The sequence below is a fragment of the Pongo pygmaeus genome, chromosome 20 (assembly GCF_028885625.2).
Source record: "Pongo pygmaeus isolate AG05252 chromosome 20, NHGRI_mPonPyg2-v2.0_pri, whole genome shotgun sequence".
NCBI classification, from domain to species: Eukaryota; Metazoa; Chordata; class Mammalia; order Primates; family Hominidae; genus Pongo; species Pongo pygmaeus.
The window spans coordinates 47744198-47765143 of NC_072393.2; the positions used below are offsets into that span (position 1 = coordinate 47744198).

Here is a 20946-nt window from a genome sequence, read left to right on the forward strand (position 1 = left end):
TTCTTTTATTTCTGTAGTAAACTCTCTGGAGGTGACTGTCGGGATCATGGGGAGCTGGTGGGGAGGGGGCCCCTCCTGGGTGGGGGCTGGGGGCGGGGTTATTGCTCTGAGCTCCCTGTCCCCAGGGGGGCCTATGTGGGGGGGTGTTAGGACTGGGGCCAGCACAGGGGGTTTGGAGACACAGCCACACAAACACTCGGGGCATAGCACAGGGGTGGGCGGGTGGGGCAGGCTGGGCGCCATATTGCACTTTGGGAGTGGGGCCAGGCGGGGACCCCCTCAAACTGGAGCCTGGGGAGGAGGCTGGAGGCCATCACATTCCCTTTGTCCTCTGTGGAGGGGAAGTGAGACCCCCACTCTGGGGCTGGAGAAGGAGACTGGGGCAGCAATGTGCCCAGAACTGGGAGGTGCTGAGGGCTGGTCCTGGGCCTTGGGCCAGGCATCAAGGGCAGACGGGCAGCCGCCCTGGTCCCTGCCTCAGCAGAATCTATTGCCCCCTGCCGGCTCAGCTGCCGGTCCCCCCTTTGCCCGCCTTTGCCTTGGGGGGCGCCGGGAGACCCTCATCGCCCTCGCTGTCAGAGCTGCAGCCGCTGACATCGGTGATCTCCAGCTCCGAGTCGCTGTCCTCCTTCCCACCAAGGGCAGCCTCTGGACCCCCAGCTCCCGGCAGTGCCAGGCGAGGGGCTGCTGCCAGGCCCGAGGGGCGCTCAGGGCCCAGGCCCTCCCCCGTCGAGGCCAGCAGGGGCGCGGCTGTGGGGCCTCCCCCTGCCCCTGACGAGGGCAGGTGGCCCAAGGAACTGGCCAGAGGGTTGGGGTAGAAGTGCGGGGGGTAGAGAGAGGGAGGCAGCTTTGGGAAGGGGCCCGTGAGGTACGGGTTAAAGTTCCAGGGGTACTCAGGAAAGGCGCGGCCATAAGGACCCAGCAGGCCAGGGGGCTTGGAATAGCTGGTGGCACCTGGGGGGGCACAGAGGTAGGTCAGGCTGGGGCGCCTGCCTGCTTGGGGACCAGTAAAGGGGGCTGCCTCCCTGCCATATCCCACCCCATCTCCCCGCATCCCTCCTACATGGCATCTTACCCCCTCACACAGCTTCCCCCAACTCCATCTCCTCCCACTTCCCCACTTGTCTTCCCATTCCTTAGGCACCCCTGAAAGCCCTTGTCTCCCTCATTTTCCCTCCCTCACATCACATCCTTTTCTGGGTTTTACACACACACACACACACACACACACACACACACACACACACACACACACACACACACACACACACACACACACACACACACACACACACACACACACACACACACACACACACACACACACACACACACACACCCCACACCCTACAGCCTGGCCCTAGGCCCCCTTCCCCATCTCTTCTCTTCTCTTTTCTCATCCTCTTCCCTCAAGCCTGCAGCTTCTCCCACTGTGCCCCCAGCACCCCACAACCTCCAGGCTCTTACCAGAGCCCAGGAACGGGAAAGGGCTGTCCAGACGCAGTTTATCTGTCTCGGAGGTGAATAGGGGTGTCCGGGCCCCTGGCTCTCCCAGGCGTGGGGCAGAGAACAGTGTTTGCAGGGTCTAGAGAGGGAGTGGGGGAAGCCGCCCTGCTCAGACTGTCCCCTCCCCAGAGTGGGCACCAAGTGCCTCGGTTCCAGGACCCCAGTACCCAGACTCACCTCAGGGGTGAGGGGAGGAGCATCTGGCCCTGGGGCCCCCCCAAAGGGACTGGGGGTCAGCAAGAGTGGGGAGCCAGTGGCAGCTGCCGCCATGTCCAGCAGCGGGTAATTGACAAGCACAACTTTGCTGAAGTTGAACTTGTAGGTGAACCTCTTCCCTTTGGTCTTGTGGAGAATCCGCTTGTTGTAGTAGTAACTGTGGGGAGAGCAGTGGTGTTGGGGAGGTGCAGGGGGAGCCCTGGGGTGGGATCTGGGGTTTCTTAATGCATGTGCTGTCCCAGGCATGGTGCACAGAGCACTAGAACTTGGGGAAACTGAGGCTCACAGAAGTCCCTTAATAGGGATCACAGGGCAAGGAAGGGATGAGGCAGAAGCGGGGACCCTGCCCTGTGAGACTCCAAAGCCCAGGTTTAGGGGTCCTTCCTCCTCACCTCCCTTCCACTCACAAGTAGCGATGGTGGCTACTCACACACAGCCCTGTGCCTTGTGGGATCCAGCAGGAATCTGACCCAGGATGCAGAGGGGGCACCAGAGGGACAGTGGGGGGAAAAGGACAAGGTGGGATCCAGCCCCGAGCCCTTCCTCACCGCAGGGCCCGGCTCAGCTTGTCGTAATTCATGTGGGGCTTGCATTTGCGAATACCCCACAGCCGGGCCACCTCATCGGGGTCTTTGATGACGAATTCCCCGTAGTCCCCCTGCCAGGCTATGACGCCCTGGTACTCCTCCTTCTGCAGCAGCTCCAGGATAAAGTGCCACAGCTGGATCTGCCTCGACCCAGGGGATGACTCTGGCTTGTAGGCCCAATCCGGGAAGGCAAACCCTGGGGACGGGAGGCAGGGAGTGGCCTGGGGTCAGGATGCCAAGTCCAGGGCTCTAGGTCCTGCTGGACTCAGTAACCTGAGAGGCATCTAGTTCTCCTCCAGCCTCAGGCATCTTTAGGGACCTGGTTTCCACTCTCCAAACCTCCTTGCCTGGTGTCTGGTCCCAAATTATCCAAATAAGGGCAAGAACCCAGTCATCCAGGGACCCTGGGTTGGTACCAGTCTGATCCCCTACCTTGGCATAGCTCCCCCAGGCTCAGCATCCAGAGGTGGAGTTGGGAGGGACTGGCTTCCTGCACCCATGACAGTGAGGAGGAATGGGAGGGAGGGGCACCCGCCTCCAACAGTATTAGTCCTCTCACTGCCCCCAGCCAGCCCCAGGAGGTTTCTGGTCTCTTGTACCCTGCAGTGCCCCCAGCTCTTGCTGTCTCTGTTCCCCATTCCCTGTCCCCTGCTCCACCTTTCGACATTCCCCAGAGCCCCCCACTGACCCATCCTGGCATATCCAGGCTGGGGCTCTGTGCATGTCTGTACCTACCTGTGTATTTGTACCTTTCCCGTCCCTGTGTCCCCTCCACCCCATATCCATACCCATGTCCGTCCAAGAGCAGTCCAGAACAGGGTGTGTGTGTGCGCGTGGACACACACATGCCCATGGAAGACATGTTACACAGACATCAGTTCACTTGCCTGAGACACACAGCCACACTGGGACACAGGCACACCGGAGTGCCACACTCACACTGGGGGCCACCAAGGCTGACATGGCAGACACGGGCTGTGCAAGACTCAAGGTCACGTCATCTCAACAACCCCACAGTGCACACCCATCACAACACACAATTACACATCTCAAGACTGGGACTTACTAACAACACAAATGCATGACAAGACACACACAGGACCCCAAATGCCCAAAGAACACACTGTACGATGGAGATGGTGAACACAGCACCAAGATATCCATGTCCCCAGACACACAGGGTGACAGCATGTCAGTAGAGCAACTTCCCAAACCCGCACACAGAGGCACCCACGTGTCAGCACTGACACCCCCGGCTCACTCAGCATCACATCTCGCATGCAGAGGGGGGTACTCCACTGTCCACATACCCCCAGGAGCTGGGTACCCCGAAATCTCACCTCCCATGCAGAAGGCCCCAAGCCCTGGGTCCAACTTCTGTGTTCACTCCTATGCCACATCCTTTGTCCCCTTCCCCCTCCTCAGAGACCCCAGACCCAGGCATGAAAATAGAAGGCAGAGTGAGTCCATAAAAAGCTGGCAGCAGTGCAGGAGAGGGGAGACTGCTGTGCGCCGGGGCAGGGGAGACCAGCATCGCCGTGTCCACTTGCTGTGTGATTACGGGCAGGTCCTTACCCTCTCTGGTTTAGAACTGCACAGGTGGAAGGCAAGGGGGCGCAGAGTCCCACCCAGGCTGCCTGGTGTAGAAAAGTGGGTGCTTGTGCCTCCCGGCCTGAAGGCTGGGGAGCTCCAGGCAGTCTCCTTGAGAGAGAATTTTTATCTCAATTCATTTTTGGGTCTTTCTCACCTCCCATGACAGGGCTGGATCCAGACTCCAGCTCTGACCCATTCCACACCCAGAACACATCCTACTGGGGAGGCAACTGTATCACAGACACACCCACAGGACCCCAAGGTGACAACAGGACACCCAACCCCGATACTCCATCTGTCCTCGAATGCACACCCTCAAATATGTCCTACCTATGAGGCACAGGCACAGCTAGAGAGAGGACCCCCAAACTCAGTAGGCAGACACATACATGTGACAGACAAACCCCCAGAATTCACTCATGTGCACATGGACCCTACGCTGAAAACCAGACACAGCCCCCAACACAGAGGCCCAGGGATGCATCCCCCCACAGCCCCAAATGCACCAAGACATCCATTCGGAACGCCACACACCACGAGACAGACCGCAAGAAACAGGCAAAGGCTCCTCACCCCACTCAGTCAGAGGCACAGTTGGTGAGCCGGCAGACACCCCCATCCCAAAATACGGACATGCCCAGCCCAGAGACACTCAAGTAGCCTCAGATGTGCACGTACAAGCAAATACACAAGCTCACACAAAGACAGGCTGTGCAGACACATTCTCCCAGTGTGACCCCTTCTAGAAACACTGAAGTGTGACACAGGGACACACTCTGAAATGAGACCCCAAATAACCAAGGACAGAGTCTCTGTCTCTGTCTCTCTCTCTCACACACACACACCCCTCCCGCTGCACATCGGCATAGTGTCTGACCAGCTTCACCGTCCACCACCCCCAATTCCAAGCCTCCACTCTGAGCAAGCTGTCCTCTCTCCTGGGTCTCGGCCTAGCCGGGTCCTGCCTGCACGTCCCCCTGACTGGGCAGTGCCGTCTGTCTACCTGTCCATCCATGCCTGGCCTAGTGCCCCCTCCAGCCCAGTCCCTGCTCTCTTTCCCCACAGGTCCTGCGTGGGAGCAGGCTGAGACGTGCGTGGCAGGGATGCCCGGGCCTCGGGCTCCTCCGTCCTCACCCCTCACTCACCTCCCTACCCTCCCAGAAGACCCACATATCCCAGCAGGCAGGGGGCAGGGGAATCTGGCTGCGAAGTTTTTAGCCAAGTTTCTCAGAAGGGGTTTGATTTGGGGGACTCTGACCAAGACTGAGAGAGAAGGACCCACGGACTAGAGTGAGACACGTGGAGACACGGAGAGAAGGGGGATGCGGCTCACTGGGGAGGCCTGAGGGGTGCGGGAAGGGGTGGGGGAGGTCCGGGCCAGTTACCGGGGGTCCAGAGAGCCGGCAGGGCAGGCGGGGCGAAGAGAAGGTCGGAGACGCAGCTACAGTCCATGGCGGAGCCGGCCCTGCAGAGGCCGGGAGGGACACACGGGGACGGGGGGTGGGCAGGAGAGACAGACACAGGTCAGCCAGCGGGGCGCCGCCCGGGGCCTTCCCCTCTCCCAGGTCCCCACCCCAGCCTGACACCCTCTCCCCGCAATCCCTCCCGCACACTCCCTCCTGCAGGCACCGCTCTGTCCCCACAGCCGCTCTCGCCCCGAGACCACGTTCCTTCCCTCCCAGCCTCTCCTCCCGCAGCCTCCTCGTCACTCGGTGCCTCCATCACTAACTACGCCGCTCCCAGCCTCCCTCCCTGCTCCCCGCCACTCGCTCACGCTCTCACACTTGCTGGCTCTCACGCCCGCCCGCCGCTCGCGCCTGGCACCGTCGCTGCTGCCGTCTCCCGTCCCCGCTCTCGCACCTGACCTCTCGGGTCGGTCGGTCCCTGCGTCTCTGGGTCTCCCTCTGTCTCTCTCTCTGGCTGCCCCAGATTTCTCTTGTTCTATAACTTGCCCCCACACCCGCCCCACCCGGACGACCCCCAGGCGGGCTCTTCCAGCCCAGGCGCAGCCCTGACCCGCAGCGGCCCAGGACAGGCTGCAGGGGGGCAGGCCCAGCACCCCCTCCTCCAGTCCTCTACCCCACAGGGCAGCCCCCAGCGCCCTGCAGGAGGCCTCCACAGACCCCAGACCTGCTGCTCACCCTGAAGACCCCTGCCACTTGGATCTGCCTCCCTCCTCAGACACCCCTTCCCCTCACATCTGCCTCCCCTGTCAGACCCCCTCCCTCAGACACTCCCTCTCCCTAGATATCTTACGCCCCTAAGATACTCCATCCCCTCCTCACTCCAGTCTCCCCGCACCTTTCCCCCTCTTATGGCGCCTCCCCTCCACACACACACCCTTGGAATCCACTCCCTCTCACACCCCTCCGCAGACACACGCTGCCCTCGCGCTCCCGAGACCCCTCCCCTTCAGCCCCTCACTGCCACCCTCAGACCGCACCTCTGGAGCACCTTCTTCCTGGAGACCCTCCAGATGCTCTCAAAAACCCACTCCTCTTAGACACCTTGATACTCCCCACTGCTCCCATGCGCCCCCCGGCCAGAAACCCCTCAGACCCTGGCAGCCCACACTGTGTTCCCCCGTGAGCCCCGCCTACCCCCTGGACACTGGACAAGACTTTTCAGACACCCCATGTCCCCTCAGACTCGCCCGATCTCCCCACAGAGGCCCCAACCCCAGATGCCCCCACCTCCCATCTGCCTCCTGGAGCCTCCCCTGTCCCAGGCCCCCTCTGTTCCCACACCTGTCTCCCCGTCTTTCTCCATCTGCCCCCTGTCTCGGTATCTCTCCCTCTCCATCTCTGTCTCTCCTGTCACTTGGTCTCTTCTCCCTTCCGTCTCCCCCCACCATCTCCCTTCCATTTCTGTCTCTCTCCTCCACCAAGGGGGTTTCTCTCCCCACCTCACTGCCCTCTCCCTCTCTCTCCATCTCCTCCTCCACCCTTCAGTCTCTTCCCTGTTTCTCCATCTCCCACCCCTGCTTCTTCTCCGTCTGTCTCTCCATCTTCCCAGTGTGTCCATCTCTGTCTCCCTATGACTTTCTCCCCATCTCTGCTATCCGTCTTTCCCTCCCTTTCCACCATCTCTGTCTGTTTCTCCCTCCCTTTCCACCATCTCTGTCTCTGTTTCTCCCTCCCCTTCCACCATCTCTGTCTCTGTCTATCCCTCCCCTTCCACCATCTCTGTCTCTACCTCCCTTTCCACCGTCTTGTCTCTCCCTCCCTTTCCACCGTCTCTGTCTCTCCCTCCCCCTCCACCATCTGTGTCTCTGTCCCTCCCTTTCCACCATCTCTGTCTCTCCCTCTCCCTCCCCTTCCACTATCTCTGTCTCTGTTTCTTCCTCCCCCTCCACCATCTCTGTCTCTCCCTCTCCCTCCCCTTCCACTATCTCTGTCTCTGTCTCTCCCTCCCCCTCCACCATCTCTGTCTCTCCTGTCTCTGCCCCCACCCTGTCCCTGTCCAGCAGCCCCGCTCCCCCACACCTCTCCCCCACCCATCGCTCTCCCACCTCCCGCTGTCTCTGCTTCTCAGGGTCCCCCTCCTTCCTCCCCCACCCCCACCCCCTATTGGCCCCTCTCATTTCCGTGTTGGTTTTGATTTCTCTTCCCGACGCTTTCAACTCCCCGCCGCCTCCTCCGGACACGTTATAACGAGGAGCCGTGGGATCGGTGCTCCGGGCCCTGCTCCCACGCTCCCCCCGCTGTGTCTCACACGCGTCTCTGCCATCTCGCGGTCTCTGTGGCCACTTCTCCCCGTCTCTGTGCCCAGCCTTGGTCCTGTGTCAGGCCCCACAGGGACCTGGACCCCTCGCCCTTGCCCATCGCCTCTGCTGCCCTGTCGCCTTCCGTCCGTCTGTCCCTCCCGTCTCTGGGTCTCCATGCCTCCCTGTCTCTTGGTTCCCACGTCGTCTCCACTTCTGTGTCCCCACGTCTCTGTGTCCCTATGTCTCTGTGTCCCCGTGTCTCTGGGTCTCCGCATGGCTCTGTTTTGATGTCTAGGGTCTCCACACCCCTGTCTCTGTCTCCACATCTCCATATCTCCTCCTCCTCAAGTCCCTGTCCTGTCCCCGTGTCCCCCATCTCTGTCTCATCTCTCTCTGTCTCCATGCCCCATCTCCCTGTCTCTGTGTCTCTGTCTCTATGTCTCCATCTCCATGTCTCTGTCTCTGTTTCTGTCCCGGTGTCCGTCTCTTGGGGTCCCTTTGATCTCACCCTGCCCCTGGCACCCCCCTGGCCCCATTGATCGCTGATCGACCGATGGAGGGAGCGCGGCCTGCGGGGCCTGGGGCTACAGGGACGAACAGGGCCTGGCAGGATGGCCGGACAGATGGACAAACGGCCCCAGCCCCAGTGGCTGTGGAGGGGAAGCAGCCACAATCCCCCGCCCCTCCCCGCCGGCCGGCGCGGTGCGGATGGGGACTCCAGGCAAGCTTTAATTTTTAATTTTATTTTGCTTCCTCCACCCCCCCTTCGCCCCCCATCTCTACTGCCCGCAGCCATGGCACCGAATGTGTGTGCGCATGTGAGCGAAGCGGTGTGCAGAGGCGCTGGGCAGGCGAGAGCCCTCCTCCCTTCTCTCCCTGCCAAGCACAACCACACAGACCCACACACCAACCCAGGCACGCACACCACACAGCACACATCGCACAGATGCACACACCAGCACAGCCACACACACACCATCACACACCACACACTGCATGAGCCCACATGTCAACAAAGTCAAACACAGCACCACGTCCCACACAACACATCACAGACACACACCAACATAGCAACGCATACCACTGCTGCCACACACAACCCACATCACACAGATGCATGTGTCAGTAAAGTCACACACCAACACTGTCACACAGTCACACACACACATTAGCATAGTCACAGATGCACAGAAACAGACACACGATTTTACACAAATACACACATGACACACACCAATTCAATCTCACACAGAAACAAAGACACACAATCACAAATCCTAGACACACTGTGTAGACACATAATCACACACTGAGGCTCACAATCAAATACAGAAACCCAGATTCCCAAGCACACAATCACACACTGAGACAACAGCACACAGAAACAGACACACAGTCACACAACCAAGCACCACCGACCCTTGAGCGCATACATATGCACTTGGTCACACATGGAGCCGTAGAGATACACACACCAGCACCAACCCAGACAGCCAACGCACACGGCCACACACACACCCATTCACAGACACAGTCACAATCACACACACACACCAAGATCACGGACCCAAACATACGACCGACACAGCGGCCCCTGCAGAGGTACCCACAGACACACCCAGACACACTGGGTAGGGGTGGGCACTCAGAGATGACCCCAACCCAAGGCCCCTGCCACTCCTGCTCCCACCATCCCCATCTGTCTGCCTGTCCCTCCATCTGTGAACTTCCCGAGCGTGTCTCTGCATGGGTGCGTGTGTGTGTGTGTGTGTGTGCACATATGTGACACGTGCCCTTGTCTCAGACCTGCTTCTGTGGCTGTCTCTCGAGACACAGGTCTCTCAGTCTCTCTCAGCCCCTTCAGGTGTCGGTGCGTCTTTCTGTCTGTCTCTGTCACTGAGGCTCTCTGTCTGTCGCTGTCACTGAGGGTCTTTGCTGCTCATCTCGGCCTGCCTGTCTTTCTAAATATCTCCATCTCTGAGTGTCTCTGTTTCCCCCATCTCTCTCTCTGGGTGCCTCTCTCTGTCTCTGTCCCTCTCTGTCTCTGAGCTCTCTGTCATCTCTCTCTGCCTGTGTCTTCTAACCCCCCATCACCCCGCCCCCCGGGGCTGTGGTTTAACCAGTTGTTTTGATTTCTCTAAGCTGCACCGGCCGCCTCGGGAGCCGCCTCGGGCCTCGCACCCCCACCACCAGCCCCTTCATCCCTCACCCAGGCCCCCCCATCCCCACCTCCCCTTAACACAATCTGCACAAGTGGAATGAAAATTGATTTTTTTTTTAAATTTCATATCTTCTCCGGGGCTCTGTCTAAAGAGGAGAGAGACGCGGCCCAAGACCCTTCTCCCACCGCTGCCCCCGCATGCACACACCATGCCCCAAAGCACACGCACGCACGCACACACACACACACACCCCCCCCGACTGCACCCACCCATGGCCACACGTTCAGGCACAATCTGGGGACATATCCCTCCTAATGCCACACGCCCATGTAAGACACATGTGTGCACACAGTAGAGACCCACAGTGACACCCACTAGTAGGCACACACACACCATGCACAGCCCCAGCCATGGGCCGGCTGCCAGCCCCACCCATCTGTTGCCACACAAACAAGCCCCCAACACCCTGCCCCATCTGGGTGCACGAAGCTGGCTCCCTGCGGTCACACACTGTGTGTGTGTGCTCACACACCTGTCCGTCCAGACTATGGCCACGTCCATGTGTACACAGAGCAGGCTCAGGGGCCAGCCCTCGACAGGCACCAGGAGACCCTGTGCCTGTCTTGGAGAGGAGGGGGTTCAGGGGTGATGTGGGGTTTCCTGCATGGGCGTGCCCCCCCCCCATCCCGGACGCCACCCCCATTCCCACACTGCCCACATCAAATGCTCTGGCCTGACCCTGGTTGGGGGTGCCTTTGTGCCTGGGGTGTACACATACCCCACACATATACACTACATATACACCACACATACCACATACACACACCACAAACACACCATACATACACACCCGCACCACACACATACCCACCACATACACCACACACACCTAGCCCCACACACCACATACACACACGGTACACACCACATACATCATACACACACCATACCACGCACACCATGCATACACCACATACACATACCATATCACACACACCACACACACACATAAATACACCACATATGCACCACATACACACCACACACGCACACACACACATCACACACACCACACACACATCACACACCATACACACCACATCACTAACCCTCACATACACCACACATACTACATACACTACCCATCACAGACACACCACACACACACCACATATCCACACACCACACACACACCACACACCACCCCACACCACACACACACCACATATCCACCACACACCACACACACACCACACACCACCCCACACCACACACACACCACATATCCACCACACACCACACACACACCACACACCACCCCACACCACACACACACCACATATCCACCACACACCACACACACACCACACACCACCCCACACCACACACACACCACATATCCACCACACACCACACGCACACCACACACCACCCCACACCACACACACACCACACACCACCCCACACACCACACACACACCACACACCACCCCACACATACACACACCACATCCACACCACATCTACCACATCCACCACACACACCACACACTGCATACACACCATACACACACACCACACACCACCCCACACATACACACACCACATCCACACCACATCTACCACATCCACCACACACACCACACACTGCATACACACCATACACACACACCACACACCACCCCACACATACACACACCACATCCACACCACATCTACCACATCCACCACACACACCACACACTGCATACACACCATACACACACACCACACACCACCCCACACATACACACACCACATCCACACCACATATACCACATCCACCACACACACCACACACTGCATACACACCATACACACACACCACATCACTCTCACGTACACCACACGCGCTACACTACCCATCAGACACAGCACACACTGCATATCCACACACACCACATACGCTACCCATTACACACATACACAACACACACATCATACACACACACCATACACTACTCACCATACACACATGCACACCACACACCACACACACCATACACACACACCGCATATACACCACACACATCACATGCACACCATACCACAGACACTATACATTACACCACATACACAACACTGCATACACGCACACACCCCCACACACATTACACCACATCACATGCCACACACAACACACATACCACACACATCACCCACATACCACACACCACACTCACACACCACTCGCAGCTTACTACTTCTCTCAATACCACACCTTGTAATCCCCACATGGGCACACACAAAACCAGTCATCCTTAACACACAGACCCACAGAAAACACACAGAAGCACACAGGGTGACACCAGAAACACAGCTTCACACACAGAGTTCGGCACAAGTTCACACAAGTTGCACACACATGCACCATCCAACAGCCACACATAAACATGCAACCACACAAACATACACAATCAAACATACACAAACAGTCATCAGTGCTCTTTAGGGCTGGACACACAGTATCACTCAATTATTATGAACCAACACTCAAGCTGGTACATTCAGCTCCTGCAAATTACCACGTACGTGCGCGCGCATGTGCGCGCGTGCACACACACACGTCCACCTCTGAACCCAGACTCAGACACAAGCCCACAAGCTCAGAGATACAACAGCAACCCCTGTACACCAACACAGCGCCACACAAACACACAGCTGGTCTGTGACACACAAGATTTTGGGGGCTCTTCCTCAGCTGCATCCCTCACACCCACACTCACCAGCCCAGCTGCCAGGGTCCTCTCAGGGTCGCGCTCACTCGGTCCTTCCACCCTGTTTCTCTGGGACTGAGCCTCCTCATCTTGCCCTCAGAGATAAGAGCTGCCCCAGGTCCCTGAGGCCCACCCTGCACAGCCACACCATGTGAAAACACCAGACACAGCACAACTCCAGAGCTTTGGACGGTCACACCAGACGCAGCTAAGCACCACACACGTCACACAGACATGACACGCTCACAGACATGATACGCCCGGACGTGACGAACTCACAGACATGACACGCCCACAGACGTGACACGCCCAGACATGAGGAACTCACAGACATGACACGCTCACAGACATGCGCTCACAGACATGACATGCCCAGACATGATGCACTCACAGACATGACACGCTCACAAACATGACACGCCCAGACGTGCATGCTCACAGATGTGATGCACAGACATGACACGCTCACAGACATGACACACCCAGACATGACGCACTCACAGACGTGACATGCTCACAGACATGACACGCTCACAGACATGACACGCTCACAGACATGATGCACTCACAGGACATGCCCAGACGTGATGCACTCACAGATGTGACGCACTCACAGACATGACACGCTCACAGAGATGATGCACTCACAGACAGGACACGCCCAGATGTTACGCACTCACAGACGTGACACGCTCACAGACAGGACATGTGTGGCTCCACTCAGCACCATACTTAGTCACCTGTGCTCAGGAACACACATGTCTACACAGGTCACATTCACAGACACTGTGACACAAGTCACACAGTCATGTGCACATGCGCACACACACACTCGGTCTTCTGCCTCAACTGCACTGTGCAGGACACACAGAGGGACAAAATGGCAGACAGGGCACTGGCTTCCCAGGCTGGGGAAGGTGTGTCTGCTACCCTCGCTTGAGAGGTGGAGGGCTCCAGGCCAGAGACAGAGAGGCCTGTGGGTGAGGGCAGGGGTGGAGACCCACACCCCCCTCCCTCTGTCTCTCCCTCTCTGTCTCTGTCTCGGGCCCTGTGTGTGTGTCTCTGCATCTCTGTCTCTCTCCCTGAGTCTCAGTCTCCGCGCGATGTCCCTGGGGCTGCGGACAGCAGCGCTCCGAATGGTGTCAGTGGAGGGGTGGCGAGGGAGCGTCCCCGGGGAGGTGGGAGCCGCAGTGCCACGCACCCCGCCTACCAAACAGCTCTGGGGGAGGGGAGAGGGTGGGCGGAGGCGCCACCGCGAGGCGAGGCGGAGGGAGCTCTGGCTGCTCCCTGACCTCACTCGTGGACCCCGCCTCCCCTCAGAGACCCATAGAGATGGAGGAACTGGAGGCTGGGGTGGGGGGCACAGAGAAAGGGAGACATGCAGGGAGGAAGAGAGACCGAGGGGGTGGAACGTGATACAGGGAGAACTGAGAGGAAGCGGGAGTGAGACACGGAGGGAGATGGAGGGGGATAGATGGGACATGGAGGGGGACAGGCGGGAACCCCACGGGGGGGAAGGCACAGAGACGGAAAGAAACACAGAGGACAAGGACGGGTCCCACAGAAACAGGAGGCGGACTGGGAGCTACGTGCACACGCAGAGAGAATAGAGAGACAGAGACACAGAGACAGGCGGGGGAGATCCGAGGTGGGGAAACACGGCAGAAGGAGCGAACCAGAGAGGCTGAGACAAAAGTAGACTAGAAAGCTGGAGGTCACGGGACAGCGAGGGCCGCACCAGAGACCCTGGGTTGGGAGGAAGGAGAGAAGGGGGCAGAGATGCGGAAAATTGACGGATTAGGGCAGAGGCAGGAGAGGGATGCAGGGGAGCCCGGCCCTGGAGGTGGGAGCGGAAGGCTCAGGTGTGGGCCCGGTGGCGGGCAGATCTAAGGTGTGGATTCCTCATCCTCCACCCCACCTTGCCCTTCTTCAGTCCTAGGAGGTTGGTGTCCCCTAGGAGTCCGACCCACCCCAACTTCAAAGCCCACCCTACCCCTCCTCCTCCTCACTTCCACCAGGCCCCACCCCACCCAGACCCCAGCTCCATCCTCTATCTCTCCTCCTGGTCCTCATCCCCAACTCCCGCCCCTTCCCCACCCTTGCCTTCATTCTACCTCCACCCCCAGCCTCACTCCACATCGGGCCCCACCCCTCTATCAGAGTGACAGACAGTAGGGAAATGACTGTTATTTGGTGATGCTGGAGGGGTGGGGGCAGAGAGCTGAAGCGGGGTGTGGTGTACACCAGAACCAGCTACTCAGGGAGCCCAGAGACCCAGAGTCCTTCTAGACGGCAACCACCAAGAGCCAGGGCTCAGGCATCCCGACAGAGCCCGGGGCTTGGCACCAAGAGTGTACTGAGGAAATTATGTTGAGGTGGAATCCAGATTAAACTGTGCTCAACAGGGAATCAGAGAGACAGAGATAGCAGATCAAAGGGACAGAAAGCAGGAGATCAAGGGACAGAAATGAGGAGGGCAAAGAGACAGGGTCAGAGGGCTGGGGAAATAGGGATGGAGCCGAGACCTAGAGGGGCAGATGGATGGGACTGAGACGCGGAAGCAGACAGGGACAGGGAATCAGATGACAAGGAATTGAGGACAAAAATGGGGAGAAGTGGGTGATCCAGGGTTAGAGAAAAGGAGGAACAGAGAAATGGGGTCAAAGACCCAGGAGGGCAAACATGAGGGGCAGAGAACTGGGAACCGGAGAGAGACTCCGAGGGACGAGGGACCGAAGGCAGTGGGGCAGGCCTGAGGTCTAGGGTGAGGGGCGGGGCCTGGGCGGGCTGAGGCTGGAGCTGGGTGCCAGGCCACCAGGGATCCCACAAGGGCCGGGGTCCAGCCGGGCTGGGGGGGGTACTCAGGGCTTCAGGGGCATCAGGCGCGGTGCTAATTCAGCGCCATCGATCAGACGGGATGAGAGCAATAAATTATTGTGACAAGATGCAATCCTGGCCCGCGCACTGCCGCCGAGGCGGATCGATCCCTGTCCCCAGCCCCACACCGGGTCCCATGCCCAGGCCTGGGCTGGCGGGGATGCCTCTGCCCACCTCTCCCTCCATTCTCCACCCTGCACACACTCACTCCCACTGACAGCCAGGTGAAGGGAATGTGAGGGGCAGCCTAGGGAAGAGGCAGGAGGGGGCTGGGGGAACCCACAGAGGTAAGTTCAACACCCCGTCTGACCCAGGCCTTTTGCTTCCCTCAGCACCCTGTCCTCACCACCAACTGTGAGATAGGAACTGCCATGATGGATGCCCATTTCACAGATGTGGAAACTGAGGTTCTGACAGGAAAAGTAACTTGGCCAAAGTCCCACAGGGGTGAGGTGAGCCTGGACTTGAATGCAGATCAGTGTGACTCCAGGCCCCCAATATTTGTACTGTCAGAGGACAGAGCAAGGGCCAGAGACAGAAAAGGAGGAAAGAGACGAGACAAGGAGACAGACACAGAGTTCAGGATATGGAGAAACTGAGAGAGAGTCAGAGAGCTGTAAAGACCCTGTATGGAGAGAAACAGACATAGACAAAGACAACCAGAGAAATACAGAGAATAAAGAGAGACTGGGAGACAGACAGAGACAAAAAGACAGAGTGAGACAGAGGAGTGGAGAGGCCAGAAACCAAGAGAGACAGAGAGACTCAGAATCAGACAGGCAGACATGGACAGGGACAAGGAGATAGGGGCAGGTGGTGGCAAAGGTGGAAATGGAGAAAGGAAATGAAAGTGAGGCTGGGAGGAAAGGAAAGGCCAGCGTGCAGGGAGGGGCGGTATGGGAGGCAGGGGTGTGTCAGGGGAGGCAGGGGTGTGCTGGGAGGGGGCTGTGCTGGGGGAGTGTCTGGGGAGGCGGGGCTGTGCTGGGAGGGGGCTGTGCTGGGGGGGTGTCTGGGGAGGCAGGGGTGTGCTGGGAGGGGGCTGTGCTGGGAGGGGGCTGTGCTGGAGAGAGGTAGGGGTGCACTGGGAGGGGCTGTGCTGGGGGTGTGTCTGGGGAGGTGGGGGTGCCCTGGGAGGGGGCTGTGCTGGGGGTGTGTCTGGGGAGGTAGGGGTGTGTTGGGAGGGGGCTGTGCTGGGGGGAGGTAGGGGTGCACTGAGAGGGGGCTGTGCTGGGGGGAGGTAGGGGTGCGCTGGGAGGGGGCTGCGCTGGGGGTGTGTCTGGGGAGGGGGGGTGCCCTGGGAGGGGGCTGTGCTGGCCCCAAACAGCTTGTGGGGGAGGTGGGGGTGAGCATGTGGAATGACAGCCTTAGCCCCAGGAGTCAATGGAGGGTGAGAAAGTGAGCCTGGAGTGTAGGGGAGATGGGGTTGGGAGGTAATGGAGAAGCAAGTGTCACCAAAGTCCCTAGGTGGATAGGTGTGTCTGTGGAGGGAGGAGGTCACCTGAGGGGCAGATGGGGGAGGCAAGGACACCTGGATGGCTAGGAGGGCAGTCTCTGAAGTCAGACAGCCTTGATTTGACTCAGATCTCTAACATCTACCTGTTTCTGGGACCTCAAAGAAACTCTCTGGACTCAGTTTCCTTCTCTGCAAAATGGGGACAAGAGGCAAGTACCTGCCTCATGAGGGTCCTGTGAGGACAAATGAGACAATGGATGTGAAGAACTTAGTGTCTGTCACAGAGATGGATGGTGGCCTTAGTAATCGGGAGCTGTCATCACCATCACCCTCACCCTCATCCTCATTCTCGTGGTCGCCATCAGTATATATGGGGAGGGCAGGTGTTATGTGGTGGAACAGGTGGGGCACACATTACAAGCACCTGCTACTCAGAGAGTGATACCTGGACCAGGTGTTTCTGATGCACATTGAAGTCAGAAAACCTCGGACTTAAGACGCTGTGCAGTGCGGGGAGCAGGTGTGGGGGTGGCTGGGAACAGGCAACACATGCGTCTAACACGCTACAGGTGTTACACACATGGAGGAATGCGCACCTCGAGGAGAGAGCTGGTCAGAGACACGTGCTAGGAAAGGAGACCCATGTTTCTGGAGAGAAGCAGGTTGGAGACAGGTGTGAGAGATCTGAAGGTTTCTTCCTAAAGGTGTGGGGGTGACAGGCTGCAGGGACAGATAGCAAAAGTGAACATAGCAGAGAATGGGGCAGAGGTGTGCAGTGGGTTCACAATGCTTGCAAAAGGTGCAAAGGGACTCCTGTCACATGGATGTTTGGGGGGAGGAAAAGGAGAGAGGTGGCTGGAGTGTGGGGAACCAGGTGCATGTCCATGGGACAGGGCTGTTTCCAGGAGGTGTCCCCTAGACCCAGCTGAAGAGATGTGAAGCAAAGAGAGATTAAGTAGGGGTATGCGTAGGGGGTGTCAAAGCCTCGGTACCTGTTTGCTGAGGAAATGATTGAATGTGTTACCAGGGCAGAGGATTCCCCGGGATAAACAGGTGAGGAACGGCAGGTGTAGGGGGTTACTGGTGTGACCTTGCGCAGCAAAAGCGAGAGAGAGAGACATGGGAAATTAGGTATGTGGGAAAGAAGAGAAGTGGATAGAGAGTACCTGAGGGACAGGTATGGGAAAACAGGTATACAGGTGACGCAGATACCTGTGGCCAAGGACAGACTCCTGCCCCAAACGTGTGTGTGTAATGTGTATAGTGAGAGACACTGAGAGACCAGGAGAGGCAAAGACAGTGCAAGAAGGAGTGAGACACAGGTGAGCAAGTGTGCAGGTGGGACCGGGAAACTCTGAGGGGACAAGAGCTTGGAGGAAGGCATGATGATAGGGAAGGCCGTGAGGAGGATACCAGTGTGTGGGTTGGTGATCAGGTGGCGCTTGGGGTTAGGACACAGGTGGGGAAGGTGCTTCTGTTGTCTGTGATGAGTAACCCGAAATGACAAGTAGGAAAGACAGGTATGGGGGAATCCTTGGAAGTCAGTGTACCTTGGAAGTCAGGTACAGGTAGAGAGGGGTGTGAGCAGCAGGTGTGCTCTTAGGTGACCTGTGTGTGGCCAGCTCTTCTGGAAGGGCAGGTGTTGGGGTGGTTAAGGAGGTGCAACACTATCATGGAGGAGGATGGGTGAGGGCCAGGAGGCGGGGGACTGGCAGGGGCAGGCCTTTCCTGAAGGGACAGGTTAGCAGGTTGCACGTGTGAGTGCTTGTGTGCAAAGGAAGGAATGTGTGTGTGAGTGTGTGCACGTGTGGTGACTCGGTACTGCTTGAGAGGAGGAAGAGGTGAAGAAATATGAATGTGTGAGGAACAGGTGAGTTTGGAGCTGTAGGGGACAGGTGGGATGGCTCACGTACAGGTAGGAAGGGGCCAGTGTGGCGTGAAATGAGATAGAATGCAGGGATTCCAGTGGAAGGGGCAGATTTTAGAGAACAGGTATTACCTAGAGGGGCAGGTAAGAGGGGACGTATGCTCCCCGAGAGATCAGACATCTTAAGGGCAGGTGTGAGGGGGACAAGTGTTACCTGGAGGGGCAGGTGAGAGGAAATAGGTGTTACCTCCAGGGCAGATGAAGGGAACAGGTATGGAGGACAGGTGTTGCGTGCAGGCAGGTATGAGGAGATAGATGTTACCTGGAAGTCCAGATTTGGGGAGTTGAAGGGGGAACATGGATGTGACAGGTGCATTGATAGACAGGTGTGAGTGAAAGGTTAGTTACCTGAGGCCACAGGTGGGTGCAGTGTGACTGTGCCAGATGGTCTGCCGCCTCGATTTCTCTCGCTCCCCTGTCCTCCCCTCCCTGGGGAGCCAGTTCTGGCTCTCGGGTCCCTCCCATGGCTCTGGCCCTGGGGTGGGGCACAGAGTTAGCTCTGGGCTGGGCGAGGCCCGGCCTGCTGGCCTGCCGGGCAGCCAGGGCTCCCGAGGCTGCTTGGCGATGCGGAGCGCGTCTGGGCCTCGGCGGGCCGGCCGGGCGGGGGGAGCGGGCGGGGGGGCCGTTTAGCCGTGATAGATCCGCGCGCCGCTTGTCTCTTAATCTCCGGAGCGACCGATCGATTCGCTATTTCCCTTTGTTGCCAGAAAATTCGATCCTGGGCCTGGAATTAGGTCCCTGGCTTAATCTGAGCGGAAACCAGCAAGGGGGAGACAGAGACAGAGATGCTGGGAGAGACAGAGATGGAGAGACAGGAAGAGACAGAGGCAGAGAGAGAGAGACAGAAAGACAGAGATGCTGAGAGAGGAAGAGACACAGGGAGAGAAAAGCACAGAGATTTAGAGAGAGATAGTCTAAGAGTTGGACCCAAAAAGGAAGAGAGAGATGCTGTGAGAGACAGAGATAGACAGATCCTGGGAGAGTTAGAGGTGGACACAGAGATGCTGTGAGAGACAGAGACAGAGAGACAGTGAGGAGAGACCCAGCCAGGGAAGAGAGAACAGAAGTAGCCCAGCAGGGCCCTGCGACAGTGGTGGAATGATTGATAGAAATGGTGTCCCAGAGGGCCCCGGCCCCACGAAGGTCAGGGCCAGGCCTGTACTCCCTGCCCCGAAGTGTGCAGACCCCAGAATTGGCCCAAATGTCCTTCCCACAGACCCTGTGACCCCTCATACCGAATATCCAGACCCCAGATATCCAGATCCAAATTAGCAGACCCTTAGCTTTGTACTCCAACTCCAAATCCAGACTTCTGGCCCCCTCAAGTCCAAACTCCTATGCTGACCCCCAGTCCCAGATATCCACACCCCTAGTCCTGACTCCCAGCCCCAGTCAGCTCCCAACCTCAGATATCTAGATCTTCCGCCCCAAGTGTCCAGTCTCTTGGCTTTGAGCCCCTAGGTCCCAAATATTCAAGCCCTCAGCCCTGACCTCTAAACCCCACTCAGAATCTAGCCCCAAATATCCAGACTCCTCAGCCCCAAACATCCAAATCCACCTTCAGGTCGACCACCAACCCCCGTTCCCAGATTTTCAGTCCAGTCTCTCGCAGACCCCATCTCCGTGGCTCTCACTCGCTCTCCCTCCCCGCCCCCAAATCTCGCACCCCTGTCCCGAGGCCGCACCTCTAGCGCTACCCTCCAGCGCTCCCACCTTCCCAGAGTTGGGCGCTGCCCCACCTGCCCCCTACAGCCGGGGCGGATGACCCCATCCGCCTACCCCTCCACCTGCTGGGAGGCCCAGCTTCTCAGGCCTCCCGGGACCACCCCCGCGCCCGCCCCCTCCTCGGGCGGGAATCCCCGCCCCCTCCCCGCCCCTGCGCCGGCCTGCGGCGCTCACTCACTTTCTGGGCTTTGCGCATCCGCTCCGGTCCGGGAAGAAGTGTTTAAAGTTCGGATCCCGCAGCCATGGCCCCCGCGGCGTCCTGGGGAGGGGGCACCGGGGCGAGGGGCGGGGTGGGGGGGGAGATGCCCGGAGCCCCGGGGAGGCAGAGACCCAGAGGACGAGGAGAGGGAGTCTCTGAGACGCCGGGACAGGAGAGACTCAGAGACGGAGAGACAGCCAGGGAGACAGAGACGGGGAGACGAGCAGAGACGGGGAGAT

At 58.5% G+C, this 20946-nt stretch overlaps 1 protein-coding gene across 1 annotated transcript; it reads right to left on the minus strand.

Moving 5' to 3' along the window:
- Nucleotides 1–99: 99 nt before the first annotated feature.
- On the minus strand, nucleotides 100–20811 carry ERFL (ETS repressor factor like). The gene is made up of 6 exons (XM_054463376.2): nucleotides 20687–20811; nucleotides 5288–5367; nucleotides 2271–2505; nucleotides 1684–1879; nucleotides 1468–1585; nucleotides 100–954 (listed from the first exon to the last, which is right to left on the minus strand). Exons 2-6 carry the CDS (start codon nucleotides 5352–5354, stop codon nucleotides 506–508), a joined length of 1065 nt encoding a protein of 354 aa, XP_054319351.1. The 5' UTR covers nucleotides 5355–5367; nucleotides 20687–20811; the 3' UTR covers nucleotides 100–505.
- Between the last annotated feature and the right edge of the window lie 135 nt (nucleotides 20812–20946).

Bases quoted from the DNA above. Each gene is read 5' to 3' on its own strand.
- ERFL (XM_054463376.2), bottom strand. From the start codon at position 5,354: ATGGACTGTAGCTGCGTCTCCGACCTTCTCTTCGCCCCGCCTGCCCTG. The intron at 2,506-5,287 runs GTAACTGGCCCG...TCCCGTCCCCAG, and splicing joins GCCGGCTCTCTGGACCCCCG to GGTTTGCCTTCCCGGATTGG. The intron at 1,586-1,683 runs GTGAGTCTGGGT...CTCCCTCTCTAG, and splicing joins CTCCTCCCCTCACCCCTGAG to ACCCTGCAAACACTGTTCTC.